At 42.8% G+C, this 17823-nt stretch overlaps 2 protein-coding genes across 3 annotated transcripts in view; one reads left to right on the forward strand and one right to left on the reverse strand.

The window, feature by feature from the left end:
• DCP2 (decapping mRNA 2) overlaps positions 1-13941 on the reverse strand; it is an 80117-nt gene extending 66176 nt beyond the window's left edge. The window contains exons 1-2 of one of the 2 annotated variants that reach the window (XM_079784478.1): positions 13694-13941; positions 184-303 (exon numbers count right to left, since the gene is read on the reverse strand). The gene's annotated coding sequence lies outside the window, so the exon portion shown is untranslated. Of the gene's footprint in view, positions 1-183; positions 368-13693 lie in introns of those variants that run through there. The other variant, XM_079784477.1, reaches the window with a different exon arrangement.
• Positions 13942-14064: 123 nt separating this feature from the next.
• REEP5 (receptor accessory protein 5) overlaps positions 14065-17823 on the forward strand; it is a 33220-nt gene continuing 29461 nt past the window's right edge. The window contains exons 1-2 of the mRNA XM_079794820.1: positions 14065-14271; positions 15037-15130. Coding sequence (XP_079650946.1) covers positions 14154-14271; positions 15037-15130 — 212 coding nt within the window. The 5' untranslated portion in view covers positions 14065-14153. The remainder of the gene's footprint in view (positions 14272-15036; positions 15131-17823) is intronic.

Consider the following 17823-nt stretch of genomic DNA (forward strand, 5'->3'; position numbering starts at 1 on the left):
TGTTCCCTATTTGCACCTTGGGCCAAAGTGACACTTTAGGACAACATTTCTGAGAGCAGATTTCGTAAGGAAAATGAGGGTCTGAGTGGACAAGTATACATTCCCAGAGGAGAAAGAGCATGGAAGAGGCTGTGAAGGTATTCAAGCAAACACCCCAATTCAGCCAAAACTGATTGGACATACCAGGACCTTCTCCTTGTAGCCAGGCAGCATACCCAAGTGGAAGCCAGAGAATGCAGAAGGTGGCATGGAAAGGCATTCTCCCTCTTTTCACCTTGGAAGGTTCATTTATAGCTCGCTTCTCTGCATGCAAAAAGAAAATCAATCTCACCACCTACAGTAATAACAAAAAAGGCAACAAATGATTGTGGTTTTTAATCTCTTCCTCTTGTAGCAGCTTCAGTTTGTCCTGATGTTGCTACATTTATTAGAAATAACTATCTAAGTCAATAAAACCACAAAAAGTTAAGCTTCATCTCATCTGAAAACAGGAATCCTAAATGTAGTCACAATTCACTTTAAATATATAGTTATAGATTATATAGTTATAGATTATATAATAATTATGTTGATAGTATAGCTCATATTTTGAGTTACAAAGATATAGTATATTAACTTTAATTTGCAGACTGCAAAAGGACAGAAGATCATAGGAGCAATAATACACCATTTGACAGTAAGACCTAAGCCAAATGCTGTCTCACATGTTTTTTAGTGATATAATTTTTTTTTGTAACCAGATTTTATCCTGGTTATACTAGTAAATGTAATATAAAAAAGTGCCCTAGCCGGTTTTGCTCAGTGCATAGAGCATTAGCCCTCGAACTGAAGGGTCGAGGGTTAGATTCCAGTCAGGGGAATGTACCTGGGTTGCAGATTCCACCGCAGCCTGTCGGGGCTCATGTAGGAGACAACCAATGGATGTCACATTGATCTCTCTCCCTCTCTCTCTGTCTGTCTCTCCCCCCCCCTCCTCCTCCCCCACTCTCACTCTATCTGAAAATCAATATCCTCCAGTGAGGATTAACAAACAAAACTATCATGGTACTGGCATAAAACAGATGAGAGAGCCCCAAAATAAACAGAAACCTATATGATCAATTAATCTATGACAAAGAGGGAAAAGCTATACAATGTGTAAAGACAGTCTATTCAATAAATGGTATTGGGAAAACTGGACAGATACATGCAAAAAATGAAACTAGACCACTTTTTTGCACCATATACAAGAATAAGCTCAAAATTAAATACTCAAAAAGAACACCCAAAACCATAAAACTCCTAGGAGAAAACATAGGCAATAAACTCTCTGACATTTTCTTAGGTTTTTTTGTTTTATTTTGTTTTTTTCTGATATAGCTCCTTAGGCAAGGGAAACAAAAGAAAACAAACAAACAAACAAACAAAAAAACAAATGAGACTACAGTAAACTAAAAATTTTTGCATCACAAAGGAAACCATCAACAAAACAAAAAGACAATCTACTGAATGGAAGAACATATTTGCCAATGATACATCTGATAAGGGGTTAATATCCAAAATTTATAAAGAACTCATACAACTTAACACCCAAAAAAACAACCCAATTAAAAAATGTGTAGGGGACCTGAATATACATTTCTCCAAAGAGGACAGATGCTATAAAATATGAAAAGATGCTCAAGATCACTAATCATCAGAGAAATGCAAATTAAAACCACCAGATATCACCTCACACCCATCAGAATGGTTATCACCAATAAATCAACATACAATAAGTGTTGGTGAGGACGAGGAGAAAAGGGAACTCCTGTACACTGTTGGTAGGATTGCAAATTGGTGTAGCCACTATGGAAAACAGTATGGACGTTCCTCAAAAATTTAAAAAATAGAATTAACTTATGACTCAGCAATTCCATTTCTGAGTCTTTATCCAAGGAAATCCAAAATACTAATTCAAAAAGATATTTACAATAGCTAACATATGGAGACAACTTAAGTGTCCATTGATAGAGGAATGGATAAAGAAGTGGTGGTAAGTATATACAATGGAATACTACTTGATCATAAAAAATAATGAACCTTACCATTTGCACAGCATGGATGGACCTAGAGGATATTATGTTAAGTGAAATAACTCAGACAGAGAAAGACAACTACCATATGATTTCACTTATATGTGGAATCTAAAAAAACAAAATAAATGAACAAACAAAACAGAAACAGACTCATAGATACAGAGAACAAACTGATGGTTGCCAGATGGGAAGGAGGGTAGGGGGCTGGGTGAAAAAGATAAAGGCATTTAGAAGTACTAATTGGGAATTACAGAATAGTCACAGGGATGTAAAGTATACCATAGGGGATATAGACAGTAATATTCTAATAACTTTGTATGCACCAAAAGGATACTAGACTTATCAGGGGATCACTTTGTAAACTATATAAATTTCCCACCATGCTGTACACCTGAAACTAATATAAAATTAAATGTCAACTGTAATTGTGTACCAGACAACCAACGGGTCCAGGTTGCCTGTCGCTATTTCAGCCAATTAAGCAGAGACAGGGTTGAATCATATTTTCCAATACTGCTGGCAGTATGGGGAGAGCAGCAGGTCATCCACAAAAACCTGCTCTGCCCCCCACCATAATCCAGCTGCTAATATTGGATAGAAGGACAAAGATGATGTGGGAAAGTAGGAATTAGAGGTATGGGAAAGTGGGCTGGGCGGAGGGGTTACAGAAGGTGGGTGCCTTCGGGCGGCCCAGAACCAGATTACAGGTAATAGGGGTTGGGGTTGTAAAGAGCAGGTGTCTCCTGGATTAGATTGTTTCGCCCACGAGGTTGTAAATCTTTCCATAATGACAGGCAGTTCTCAGGAAAGGAGGATGGACTGCATTCCAATGTTAGCTCCCATGTCCCAGGGCGTACAACTCCCAGCAAGGTTAGAATGTGCTTTCTCTAATCAGAACAGAACCATCATGGTTAACAGAGCATGATTAATATTTCTTATAATTAGAATTAGTTTCCAATATTCTGTTTCTGTTCCTAACAATTGGAAAAAAGTAAAATAATAGAAAAAATAAAAATAACTATTTATATAAAGTTATTAACCCTGTCTGAGATATATCCTATCTAATAAAGAGGGAATATGCTAATTGACCCTCATGCCATCACAAAGATGGCAGTGCCCAAGCCAATAGGAGGGAATATGCTAATTGACTGCCCCAACCTCAAAGATGGCAGCACCCACAGCCAATAAGGAGGGAATATGCTAATTGACGGCCCTGCCCTCAAATATGGCGGTGCCCACAGCCACAAGATGGTGGTGCCCAGTCCCCTCAGCCCCTCCGGGTGGCAGGCATGCGGCAAGGCCGGGCCCACCCTCAGGCGGGCCTGGCTGCTCCACGCACCTGCCCCCAGAGTCCCCCAGACCCCTCAGCCCCTCAGCCACCCAGGGCTGGTGAGCCTCAGATGGCAGCTGCCCAGCCATCCAGGGCCGCCCGAGGCTCAGGTAACCAGGGCCACCCAAGGCTTGCACTGCCAGCAGTGGCAGCAGCAGAGGTGTGATGGGGCATCACCTTCCCCTGGTCGCCGGGTTGCCTCCCGCCCCTGAGGGCTCCCGGACTGTGAGCGGGGCAGGCAGAGCTGAGGGACCCCCCCTCTAGTGCATGAATTTTCATGCACTGGGCCTCTAGTGTGTGTGTGTGTGTGTGTGTGTGTGTGTGTGTGTGTGTATGTAATCTTTTTCCAGATTTGCTTTTTGCCTTTTAGATTTCTGTTTATTTTGCTTTTTGTTTTGGTTGTTACAGTTTTCCTTCAATTTTTTTCACATTACTCACATACATATTGGTGTATGTCCATATATTGTTTTATTTCTCTGAATTGTCCATTCTTGCACCAGGATCCATGGTTTTAATTACTGTAGTTATATACATAGTAAGGCAAGCTCTCCTCATACTTTCTTTTTTGGAATGTTATTATTTATTTTTGTATGTTTATTCTTATTGGTGAAATTCAGAATCATTTTATCAAATCCCAAATGTTGGGATTGTATTAAATTTATGGATACATTTGGGGAGAACTAACATGTCTATAATACTGAATATGACCCAAGTCTGTTATGTTCCTCAGTTTAATTATATAGTTTTCTGCAAATATATCCATATTTTGTGGTATTAATGAATAATAAATAATAATAAATAGAAATTTTTAGTTTTTCTTAACAGTATGATTGGCATTAATTCAACACATGTATTGAATTAATAAGTGAATAATAGAATAAACTTTTAAAATCCAAGAAAACTTTTCTTTAATTACACACTTAAGGAGAAATGTGTCCTACTACCTAAAAGATTTTGGTTTAATTATACTGACACACACACACAAACATAGTTGACTTGATTTGCTAGAGCTCATTATTTAAAATTGAACCAAGCATTCAGAATTCAAAGTCAGGCTTAGCCTTATCCATGGGACATTACATATACTTGGGGGAAAGTTTCCACTATTGCTTCACGAGTGCCTAAAGTTCTACCATTAATTTCACTGCTTTAGATTAAAGGATTCCTTTTCTTAAAATGCAAATACCTCTCAGAAAGGTAGTAGAATACTATGAATTAAGCCATTATAGTCTTTTACATGTTAGTATGATTTATTGATCACTTTCTTGACAACATGTACTGGTAGCTAATTAGGAAGATGTTTTTAATAAGAGGAAGAGAATTAAAAGAGCAGAGAACCTGGAGTACCAGGATTCTGGATATATGGGGTGTTTAAAGGTAAGGGGGGGAAAAGTCAGGAGAAGGAAGCTAAAATTTATAAATTTCTTTGGGCAGGAAGTGCATCTTGTTCATCTTTAAACATAATGTTTAGCATATCACAGCCACGTGTATAGGGGTGTGTAAAACAGGAAAACTGCTGGCCTCATAGCTTTGCCTGTGGGTCGTTCTGCCCAGAGCTGCAGTCTCAGGGCTATTCTGGGATGACCTCTACTCTACTATTCTGGTTCCCTTTCCTCAGAATTATTCAGGGAGGATGGGATGCCAGAACCTCATTGTTAACAGGTGTCAGTTGACTAGTATAACAAACAATTGCTAACTGCTAACATATTTTGCATTAAGGTAAAACAATAAGTTGTCTATTTATACAAATGTAAATGTTTCCTTATAGAATAAGAAGACAGTATTATCTTCAGATGCTTGGCCTTAGCTCTCCCTCTCACTCATTGGTCTGATCATTTCACAATTGATCCCCTGAGGAAGTATTGGGAAACTGGAGATGAGGGATAAACAGTGGATTTTTCCTCAATGTTTAGTTTTTTCCACTGTTAGTACTTATGAATTTATTGCATAATGCAGCAAAATGATGACTCCTGTTAGATCTGGGAAAAAGTGAAAGAAAGCTAATAAAGTTGAAAAGAATTTTCTGCTAGCAGAGTAAAGGGTATCTGGTAAAGAGATAATAAATTATATCATATGATAACATCTGATAGTCAAATTGAGTAGTTTTTTAAAATTGATAACAGTTTTCTTCTTTCCAGTGATAAAAACATATAAATATTGGATTAAGATACTAAAGTTTTTTTTGAACTCTAAATTATAGACATCAAATGTTGCCATGACTATCTACTGTGACATCCATAAAGCTTGGACCTTATTTATCCTACTTCCCAGTCATTTAATTTGTCAAAGGTTTTTATTCTCATTTTCAGAAGGCTAATGAATCTGTTACCAGTCCAAGATGATTTTTTTCTTTATTCTCCTTTTAATTAATATATTGGGTAAAGTAATTTAAGGTAACTATTAAAAATAATTTATTTCAAAAATATTACTCTGAAATTAAACCTGTGTTGTTTTTCTGTTTTAATTTGTCAAGATAATAGGCATATTCTCCACTTAATTCTACACTTAAGTTTTTTGTGGCTTATTTAGGATATTTGCATCTAATCCAAGTCACAGCATTGGATATCAAGCAATCTAAGGCACTCTTACATGTTAAAGACACAAGTTATAAGTAATCACATTCTCAAAGAATCTAGAAATAAAGACTCCTCTTTTAATCCATTTTATGTGCCACTGTGTGTAGTTATAAATATACCAAATATACATGTGGTATTAACTAGGTGTATGTGTTAAACATAAATTCAGTTTCTATTATACAAAATTAGAAGTTACAGTTATAATGACTGGTGCTTCTAAGTTTATACTGTTGGTATAAGAATGAGCAAAAGTATCAGTACTTGTGACTTTCAGTTAATTTTGTAAAGCTTCCTAAGTTGAGCCCTGGTTGAGTGTCACCCCTTGCACCTAAAAGTCACCAGTTAGATTCCGTGTCGGGGCACATACCTAGACTTCGGGCTCGATCCCTGCTCTCCCTGATCGGGTTATGTGCAGGAGGCAGTGGTCAATGATGTTTCTCTCTCTCTCTCTCTCCCTCTCCCTTCTTTTTTCTCTGAAAAAAAAAAAATCAATAAAAACATACATATTTTTTTTAAAAGTTTCTTAAGTTGATATACACATACAGTTGGTGCTTTTTGGAGACAGAAAAAAAGCATGTTTTTTTAGACGAATAAATTCTCACTTTTAGCAGAGAGTTTTGTTATGGTGGCCAAGAAATATACAGTTGTTAGAAACAAAGGTGTGAAAAAATCAAGCCTGTCCCCCCCAAAACTTATTCTAAACCCCCCAATAACTATTCAGAATCGATTTTAGAGTCCATCTTAGGTAATAAGCAAAAGGCTACATTATCAAGTCATTCTCTCCAAACTTCCTGGCAGACTCACAATAAAGCAAGTTATTTCTGTATGCAAAGGAAGAGGCTTGTCCTTGAGTCATCCAGTGTGGTTATGGCAAGGAGCTGGATGACCTTGGGCCAAAACCGATCCGAGAAAGGCTGAAAGACAGAGACCAAGGAAAGAGGGAAAGAAAGCATGTGGAGACTGCTAAGCGATAAGGAGCTTCATAAACCAACCAGCTGAATGTCAGAGAATAGCTGAACTTGACCTGACGTGCATTGTTAGGTCAGTTCCTGGTTCCCATTTGTACAAACCTGGAGGATCTATTTAGCCACGGATTAGGCAAAAGGTCCTAGACAAAATTAGGAAATTAACAAATTTGTTTCATTACTTTGTGCCTGGGGAAAGACATCAAGTGTTGTCAACTGGAATAAAGGAACTGACTAGTTGCATTGGTAATCCTCTGGCACCTGGTGCCCTCACCCCATTAAAATATGCTCTCAGATCCTTTATGCAAACAAATTGCCTAACACAAAATAAGTGCTCAGTATACATTTTCATTTTCCTTTCTCATTCCCACAGTCAAATTACTGATAAAAAATGTTCTCTTATTTCTTCTAGTGTTTTTATTTTCATATACACCAAATTCTGGAATCAAATGAGCCAAACAAGAAGGAGGAACTTTTTTGATTGTGTGTTTCACTTATATATGTCTTTCAGATGAGCTAAAACTTCATCAGCACTCCATGAGGCTAGGCACTCTACAGAGATGGAGTATATCATTTTCCCAACAACCCTATGAGGTGGTATATTAGTCTATTTGGGCTGCTACAGCAAAAACATCATAGACGGTGTGGCTTAAACCACAAACATGTATTTCTTGCAGTTCTGGAGGCTGGGAAGTCCAAGATCAAGGTGCCGGTAGATGCAGTGTCTGGTGAGGGCCACTCCCTGGCTCACAGGCTGCTGTCGTGAAGGAAAGAGAAAGAGAGCTCTCTGGGGCATCTTTTTATTTTATTTTATTTTATTTTATTTATTTTATTTTATTTTATTTTAATATATTTTATTGATTTTTTACAGAGAGGAAGGGAGAGAGATAGAGAGTTAGAAACATCGATGAGAGAGAAACATCGATCAGCAGCCTCCTGCACACCCCCTACTGGGGATATGCCCACAACCAAGGTACATGCCCTTGACCAGAATCGAACCTGGGACCCTTGAGTCCGCAGGCCAACGCTCTATCCACTGAGCCAAACCGGTTAGGGCTGGGGCATCTTTTATAAGGGCTCTAATCCCACTCATGAGGACTCTACTCTTATGACCTAATTATCTCCCAAAAGACCCATCTTCAAATAATGTCATGTAGGGTTTAGATTTCAACATATGAATTTGGAGAAGACACATTCAGTCTGTAGAATTTTCAACCAACATTATTTTCATTTGATAGGCGAAGGAAAGTGGGGCTTTTAGAGTTTGAGAACTCTCCTAAGATCACACAGCTAGCAACCAATGGAGCCAGAGCGTCTGCTCCTAGGCTGTGCCATAGGCCTGTGCCATGTCCTGGGTGGGCCCTCATTGTGAGTGAAAGGACTACTCCAGCTGACAGCTCTCAACATATTCATTCTCTCAGGGACCTTGAGGCTGGTTATGGATCCCCCACATAAGACTGGTGTGGTGGGCAGAATAATGACCCCCCTAAAATGCCCCTGCCCTAATATCTGGAACTTATGAATATGTCCCCTCAGATAGCAAAAGTGACTTTGCAGACATGATTAATCCATTTCTTGGGTAATCTTGGTGTGCCCAATCTAATCACATGAGACCTTAAAAATGGAAGTGGAAGGCAGATGGGTCCAAGAGATGAGACACAAGAAAAAGGAAGAGAAATATGAAGTGTGATAAAGATTCAACCCGCTGCTGCTGGCTTTGAAGATGAGGAAGGAAATGGAGACCTCAGTTCCACAACCACAAGGACCTCAATTCTGCCAACAACCCAAAATGAACAGCAACAAGAAAAAAATATATACATATTCAGTCCTGCTGAAGTCACCTTGATTTCAGCCCAGTGAGACTTGTGGCAAACATCTGGCATAGAGTGTCTTTTTTTTAAATTTTTATTTATTTTATTTTTTTTTACAAAGAGGAAGAGAGAGTTAGAAACATCGATGAGAGAAAAACATCAATCAGCTGCCTCTTGCACACCCCCTACTGGGGATGTGCCCGCAACCAAGGTACATGCCCTTGACCAGAATCAAACCCAGGACCCTTGAGTCCGCAGGCCAACGCTCTATCCACTGAGCCAAACTGGTTAGAGCTGGCATAGAGTGTCTTAACTGTAAGATAACTTTGCCTTAGTTTAAGCACCAAGCTTGTGGTAATTTGTTGCAGCAGCAAAATACAGTTCCTTTATTCAAGTTGCTAATTAAATTCCTCTGATGTCTAGTCACAAAGGGAAGTGCACAAAATTGTCTCACTCTGGTCCTTTTCTGTTCTTACATGGAAAATAAGCAAAAATGCTTGTCATCCTGCAGGCTATGGGGCGAATCTGGACTAACTGGTCTTGAACATATAGAAACAACCTGTAAGAGACGTATGCTCTATTTGTTTCCTGTACAGGTGCCGTTAAAGAAATGAGAGGTTGAAATGAAGGGCATGTTTATACCTGGTGGAAATCTCTAGATTTATGTGCATTAGCAATGGCATATGATATTGAATTTCAGAATAAAAATACTTTGCTAAACAAAAGGATAACCCCAGTTATTTTATTTTCTATCGTGAGCAGTAATTTTCTAAAATTCAACTTCCTGTTTGATAAATGGAGACATATAATAAAAAGCTTTGTCCATATTTTCAGTTAAGAATAAGCCAAATAAAACAAAATGTAATTCAATGACGCAGGGTGATTTTCACATTTTCATTCTTTTAATACTCTTTCTGAAATTATATTCAGCCTCTGCATTTTCCTTCGATCACCTGTGTTTTCTCTTTTTCTCTTTGTTGATGTGTTGCCATCAGCCTCCTCTAGCAGAGGGAGGGGCAAGTGTCAACTGGGCTGTGTCCCCAGGGGCTGAGGGCCTCCTGATTGAGAAGGTTGGCTTCCTCATCAGTGCCAGGCTTCAATAATAACCGGGGTCTCCGCCAAATGTGGGGGGCGGCGTGGTGGGGAGAGAAAGGTAATGAAGTGACCTTCTATCTAATGTATGTGAGAGTTAGAACAAACGTGGTTAATGACTTCAAGTAGTTGAGAAATTATCTTAACCTGAAGAAACAGCTTGTGGAGAACTAACGAGACCTGATCACAGGCCCCTGGCAGAAATTTCTCCTCTAGCCCATGGAAGGTACTATAGTAATAGCATTTGCATCATCCCAAGTTGGTTTGACTTCCTTCTCAGGAATTGCCAAAGTCAACCTGCTTCAGCGTAGCCTTCCTCATGGCCTCCGCGACAGAGACCTGGTCCGTCTGGTTCCCAGGTCTAGCAGAGTCTGGCACATGGGATATACTCCATAAGTATGAGTGAGTGAGTAGTCTGACACGTAAGTCAAGAGTTCTTATCTTCTGCACATCTTTTCTCCACTATGAATGAGTCTAAAGTTTTGTACTGATGACTGCATGAAGAAAGAGTCCCACACTCCCTACCCTGATTGCAAGATCCTAAAGGCAAGAATTATGTGATTTTTTCTTGTTATTTAACAAACACATTTTTTTTAGCAGGCATTCTTCCAAAAACTTTTTAAAAAATAGCTAATTCAATCATCATGACAACCCTGGGAAATAGGTACTGTTATCCCTGTTTTACAGAAGAGGAACAGAGGCTCACAGAGCTTAAGTAACTTGCCTAAAGTCACAGAGCTAAATGTGCAGCTGGGATTTCAGCCATTCGGGCTGGTTCCAAACACAGTGCTCCATACATGTACCTTACTATGCTGCCAGTGTTAGGGGAAATGATGGAGGAAAGAAAAAAATTAGGATCTCAGGAGAAAACTGAGAAGAGAAGAATATTTGTAAATAGATATCCAAATGAATAGCATATTTCCAAATACTTCATGCATAGTTAATACAGTACACATGTTGACACTGTATGAAATAAAAATTTAGGCTGATTTGAATACCTAACTTAAAAGGATACTGCACCTTTACACCTGAAAATAATATTGAATGTAAACTGTAATTGAAAAAAAGAAAAAAGCCCTGGCCAGTGTGGCTCAGTTGGTTGGAATGTCATTCCATACACCAAAAGATTGCAAGTTTGATTCCAGATCAGGGCACATACCTGGGTTGCGGGTTCAATGCCCAGTTGGGGCATGTACAGAAGGTGATATTTCTCTCTCTCTCTCTCTCTCTCCCTTCCTCTTTCTCTCGATATATATACTTGGGTGAGGATTAAAATAAAACAAAAATAAATAAAATAAAAGGACTTTGCTCCTTGGTTTAAAAATAAATAAAATCTTGTCAAGTTATAAGCACTTTCTTTCACCTACAAAAACATAAATTACATAAGTAAATAAAACCATCAAATTGTGACTCATTTGAAGGACTCACAATCATGACCCTGACTTCCAGATAAGTGAATACTTACCGTATTCACTTAGTAGGAAATTAAACTCACAACTGGTTTAAAAAGTTCAAAATTCTGCCCTGGCTGGTGGCTCAGTCGGTTGGAGCGTTGTCCCACAAACCAAAAGGTTTTGGGTTTGTTCCTTGGTAGGGGTGTGTAGGGGAGGCAACTGATGGATGCTTCTCTCTCACATGGATGTCTCTCTCGCTATCCCTTCCTCTCTCTAAAACCAATAAAAACATATCCTTGTGTGAAGATTTTTTTAAAAAGTTCCAAGTTCAGTTACTCTGATAGGCTTTTGTAATTATTTTCTAGGGTTGCTGTACCAAAGGACCACATAGTAGGTAGCTCTAATAACAGAAATTTATTGTCTCACAGTTGGGGAGGCCAGAAGTCCAAGGTCAGGGTGTCAGCAGGGTGGGCTTCATCGGGAGCTGTGAGGGGAGAATCTGTTCCAGGCCTCTCTCCTCGGCTCGTAGATGTCTGGCTTCTGCCTGTATGCCTTCAGAACATCTTCCCTCTATGAGTGTCTGCCTCTATGTCCAATTTCCCCTCACCCTGAATTAGAGCCCACCCTAACTGCCTCATTTTAATTTGATTTCCTATCAAAGGACCCTAAAAACCCTATATCCAAATAGTCACATTCTGAAGTAATGGGGGTTAGGACTCCAACATACCTTTTTTTTTTTGGGGGGGGGGCACGATTCAATTATAATAGCAGTATAATATAGGGGTAAGGACCCAGGTCTGAATTCTAGCTCTGACATTTAGTAATTCTGAGATCCCATTTCCTCATTTTTCCCCTTAAATGAGGATAAAACAGATAGTACCTGCTTCATGTAGTTGTGAGGATTAAATGAATTAGTACATGTAACACTTAAAATACTGAGTAGTACAATATATATTATATATTCATTCATTAAACAAATGAATACCTATTAAGTGCTGGTCATTATTCTAGTTGTTTGAGATTTAGAAGAAAATAGGCAACAATTCCTACCTTCATGGAGCTCATAATCTAGTGGGGAAAGAAAAACAATTTAAAAAGTAAACATATCAGCCAGTAGAAAAATAACCAAGAGAGTGTTTGTAATTTGGAATCAGAGAGGGCCTCACAGACGTGTCATTTGAACAAAGACCTGAAGAATGGGAGGAGACAGTTAAGTGGTTATCTGGAGCTTTTCAGATAAGAGGTTTCCCCACCTCAGTACTGTGACATTTGGGGATGAATAATTCTTTGTGCGGGGGACTGTTCTGTGTATTGTTTAGCATCCCTGGCCACTACCCACTGGATGCTATTAGTGGGCACCATCTACTACCCCAGTTGTGACCATCTGTCTGACACGCAAAGATGTCTCCAGACATTGCCACATGTCCTTGACAAAAAAGTGCAAGATCACGCTTGGTTGAGAAGCACTGAGCTAGAAATAAAGTGAAAGGGGAGGAGACTAAGGGGGCACAGGGGGCGGGGCTCAGCTTGTTTGAGGCACAGCAGGGAGGCAGGCAGTAGGAGATGGAACGAACCACATCACCTAAGACCTTGAAGCCACTCTTTAAGCAGATGGAAGCCACTGGAGGGTTTAGACCCAAAAGATAACACAACTTGATCCCATTGGCTGCCACACTGAGAACTGACCATGTGAAAAGACAGAAATGGACAGCTCGGTAGGGAGGCTGTCACAACAATCCCATTAATTATTTTTATTTGGTTTATTAATTTGTCCACTCATTTGGCGGGATGGTGGCGGCAGTGCTGAGAGACTTGAGCTAAGAAGCTCTGGGGAAGAAAAGAGGAAGGAGAGTGAGCAAAAGAACGAGTTAGGCGTGGGCAGGATGGTGAGCAGAAGCGGAAGGCAGTAGGTGACTCAGTCCATGGAGAAGGTGGGCACCAGTTCGTGTGCGGAGCCGGAGAAGGCTCAGCGAAGGCGTCAGCGCCCGAGTCTGTAATGAAGGGGGGCGGGGGGCGGCGAGGAAAACCTTGCACGGTGTGCAGACCCCAGCAGTCAGAAAGAAGCCTTTCCAAAGGAGTCCCCTGAGATAATAGGGGTGGCAGGTCACAAGAGCCTAGATTAGGTGGGGCGCTGGAGCCAGGCACCCTTAAGGAAGCAAAGTGAGGTCCTGCCGAAGGACTGCAGTCACCTCCTTGTCGCACTTCTGCTTGTAGGCAAGTGCCCGTCTATGGTCTCCGCTGAGGGGTCTGGACATTTCCCCACGCTTTCAAACGTCAAGCCAATGCAGGCCCACCGTGAAAAAGGGTTAAGAAGTGCAGTGCCTTCTTGGGGAAAGTGTCCCTAGAGGAGGGTGTGTTACATTTCTTGGAGGGTCTTTTCAAAAACACTACTATCCGGAGGTGAGAAAAGCTCTGGCAAGGAAGCAAAGAGCGGGTCTGCCATCGGAGTTCTCTCGGGATGGCCATACCTGTCCCTGTTCCGATTTAAGACGTCTCCGCGGGGCTGGCCTGGCAGGGCAGGTCCCTCCCCTCCGTCCCGCGGCCCTGCAGGTGGGAGGTTGGGGCGCCCGCCCCCCGGCCACCAGCTGTCCCCGCCCGTGCGATTCGCCAATGCGGCCGACGAGGGACATCGGCCCTTCTCACCCTCCGAGGACGCCGGCTGTCAACCGGCGGGAGGGCCCCCTGGCAGGGCCGCTGGCCGCCGCCGCCCAGGGCGTGGCGCAGGCCGCGGAGCCGGCGGGGGGAGGGCGGCGGGCGGCGGGCGGGGTGCGCGGCCGGGCGGGGCGGGGGGCGCACGGGGGCCGCGCTGACGCTCCGCCCCGCCCCGCCCCGCCCACCGCGCCCTCCGCTCCGCTCCGCTCCGCCCGCCGCCCGCGCCGCAGCTAACCGCACCAGGAGCAGCCCGGCGGCCGCACGACGGTCCCCGCCATGTCCGCGGCCATGAGACAGAGGTTCGACCGGTTCCTGCACGAGAAGAACTGCATGACCGACCTCCTGGCCAAGCTCGAGGCCAAGACCGGCGTGAACCGGAGCTTCATCGCGCTCGGTGGGTGCGGGGCCGCGGCCGCCGGGGGGTCGTCGCCGGGCCGGGAGCAGCTGCTGCGCCAGCTGCTGGGGAAGCTCCCGGGGAGGGGGTTCGGGAAGGCGCTGTCGGTGACCGATGGGGCCCCGAACCGCCTCCTCGGGGGCCGCCCTGGCCGCCCGCAAGGCCATGGGCCCGAGATCCCGCCTCCCGGGGCGGCCCCGGCTAGCGGGGCGCCGGCCTGTGCCCGCGGCCAGGTGGCCGAGCGCCCGGGGCGCGGGCCGCAGGGAAGGGCCGCGCTGACGTGTCTGTCCCCGGGCGGTGCTCGGCTTTGGCGCGGAGTGGCGGGGGAGGGGGGCCCCCGCGGGCTCGGGGCGGTGGTGGCCAGACCCTCCCGGGAGCTCCGCATCCCGAAGGCGTGTCCCGTCGGGAGGGGAGACTCTCGCTGCGGGAATCCGGGCCTCTCGGGCCCTCTGTGGGGCGGGGCTCCCCGGCTGGTGTGCGACCGCGGGGGCTGGGGGGGGGGGGGGGCTGGGGGGCTGCAGGATGGAGGGCGGGAGGTAGGGCACGAAGGTTGGGGGCGGGGGGCGCTTCCCGTTAGCCCCAGACCCAAGGCAGAGCCCCGCGAAGGCGCAGGCCCCGTCTCCGCCTGGTTTGTTTTTCTCCGGCGCCTTACGCGGCCCGGACTTGCGTTTCGTTGGGTGTGTGTGGGGGGGGGAGGGGGAGGGGCCGCTGTGGGGCTCGAGTACCTCTCCGCCACTCAACCCCCTCCTCCTCTCGCGTCTCCAGGTGTCATCGGGCTGCTGGCCTTGTACCTGATGTTCGGTTATGGAGCCTCTCTCCTCTGCAACCTGATAGGGTTTGGCTACCCAGCCTACGTCTCGTAAGTGACCCCCCCCGCCCCCCCACTGCATCCATCCTTCCTCCCCTTCGGTCCCCTTCCCCCATCCAGGGCCGCCCTAGTTACTGGATCCCCAGTTTCCCTGAGAGAGCAGTCACAGCACCACAGGGTAGCCACTGACTGCTTAGGGTTACGCATGTCAGAGCCTTAACTTGATGCTTGATCTCTTGATGACTAGCCGGAATGTTTATTTCATCAGATTATACGGGCGGGCTGTGTACCCTGTGATGGGTGCGCACATGGAAAGTGTTACAACAGAGTCCTCTTGCCTTTCCTGGTGGGAGCTCTCAACCTGCACAGAGAGCTAGATTCCTTCTCCCTAATAATCACTTTAGTGTGTGTTTCACCTTATGGTCGTGTACATAGACAATAAAACCCCATCCATTAGGACTTCCTTAATTCTGAATTCATGTTAATTCAGATACTGGGAGAATTTTGTCCTGATTTTAAAAAGGCTTGCCAGAAGAATCATATGATGTTACTCATATGTGGGATATAAAATAGAAAGCACAAACAAACTCATAGACATGGACAACAGTATGGTGGTTACCACAGGGGAATGGGAGAGGAGGAGGAGGATGAAGAAGATAAAGGGTGGTGAGCACACACTGTAGTATACAGATAATACATCCTATAATTGTACACCTGAAACTTATATAATGTTAGGAAACAATGTTATCCCAATATATTTAATTTTAATAATAATAATAAAAATAAAAAATAAAAAGGCTTGCCACTTATTTTGGGCAACTGGGAAACACTCTAATATAAAAACAAAAACCTTATGAAATGTATCTCGAATATAGCTCCTTGGTTACATAAATAATTTATGCAATTAAACTAAATTACAAATGAATCTTATCAGATGAGGGGCTGAATTTATTATTTGTTGAGGTTGTTTTTACTTTACAGTGTTTATTTTGAAATTTTGTACAACTTCATTTTTCTATGCATTCCACTAGTAATTGTTCTTCACAAAAATGAATTTTGTTTTACTCTGCAGCTCTTCCCATGAAAGCTGGTGGGTTTTACTTTCATTGAATTGGTTTTTACAACTTTCCTCAACCACAGGGACAAAAATAAAGGAAGCTTGGAGGCTAAGGCACAGATAACACATTATTACACCTTGTGTCTATCATCGGGAGGGAGGAAACATGCCTTAGAAGTTTTGATTTGAACAATTAAATTGAAATTACATAACTAATAGTTACTATGTTAATCTGGTGTATGTCGTGGCACTCCAGAAAGTCTAGCTACATATGGGACACTGCTTGCTTATGCATTTGGAGATCGTCAGTCTTCAGGTGGAGAAGAGCTTCACCCTCCAGCATTACCCGCTCAGCACCACCCAGGTTTTATGGGAATGCCAAAAGATTCTGAAGGCAGAGCAGAGAAACTAGTTTGGCTTCCAGATCAATGAAAGTGTACAAGAATAGCAATTTCCATTAACTGTATCTGCTGGCATATGGTGTATGTAGCAAGTTTGTAGACAACCCTGATTCAGAATGGCTTGCATATCACTGTGTCTGCGGTAACAGTCAAAATCATTCAGTTGTACACTCCTTTACTTTTCTTCTGTTTGTGTAGTCTACTTGCAGGAGCTCTTTTAAAAAGAAAGCTTTTAAAGCATTTTTCAGGTTTGTGCTCTAGATTTTATCACATTTAGAACAAATCGGGTGTGGCAGCTTAGTACTGCCTCACTGTTTGAATTATATTGAGTTAGCAAAGCATCTGGATTTTCATAAATACTGAACAGCATGGGAAAAAAATCCAACCCTTCCCCTCCTCATCAGTGCCATTTGGTACATAATCTTGTGCGAAACATAACCTTTGTGTTGGTCTGATGAGATCATTGCTGTGGGCTTTAGAAAGATAAAAGTCTCCTGAAGGTGGGATAGATAGGTTGATCTGTGGGTGTGTGGACGTGGATATGACTGAAGACACGGACAGAATGTGAATATGCTGCTTCTCCTTGACCTGGAGAGGATTAATTCTAACCAGGGCCATTTTTTAAAGTAGTTTTTGTGTTTTGCTAAGAATTCTGTGAAATGGTAGAGACAGTTATATTTCTGAGTAGATCAGGTAAGTGGGTTTTATATATTTTATAATCATTCACCAAGTATATACATTTTGTTTTCTACTTGAATATTCTGAAGCAAAATGACATGTGCCGTATATCTTAATAAGAATTGGAAAGATATTAAAAATAAAGGGAATAAAGGGAATTTAATGGTTTAAGCAAAAATTCAGGAAATAATGAATATTTCTGGATTTGTGTTTATTCATAGGATATTTCCTTTTGGAAGATCCAACTCTTTTACCATAAAAATAAATACAAGATTCTGTGACTATATGGAATTGAGTCAAGGTTGGCCTCTGGATGCTTGGACTTTTCCCTAAAACAGTGGTTCTCAGCCCTGACTGCCCATTGGAATTACCTGAGGAGACTTAAAAAATACTGACGCCTGGTTTCCACCCACAGAGATTCTGATGTAATTGGCCTCGGTTTGGGGTTTTTAAAAATCCTCAATCCTTTACAATTTTTAAGGATTCTAGTGTGCAGTCAATGTTGAGAATCCCCGTTGAAAAGTGACTGCGGTAACCTGTGCTTGTTACTCTTGAAGATGGGGCGAACGGGGCAGGGGTGGAGGGAATGGCCTGCTGACCCTGGGAAT

Source organism: Cnephaeus nilssonii (genome assembly GCF_951640355.1).
Source record: "Cnephaeus nilssonii genome assembly, chromosome: 2".
Classification (NCBI taxonomy): domain Eukaryota; kingdom Metazoa; phylum Chordata; class Mammalia; order Chiroptera; family Vespertilionidae; genus Cnephaeus; species Cnephaeus nilssonii.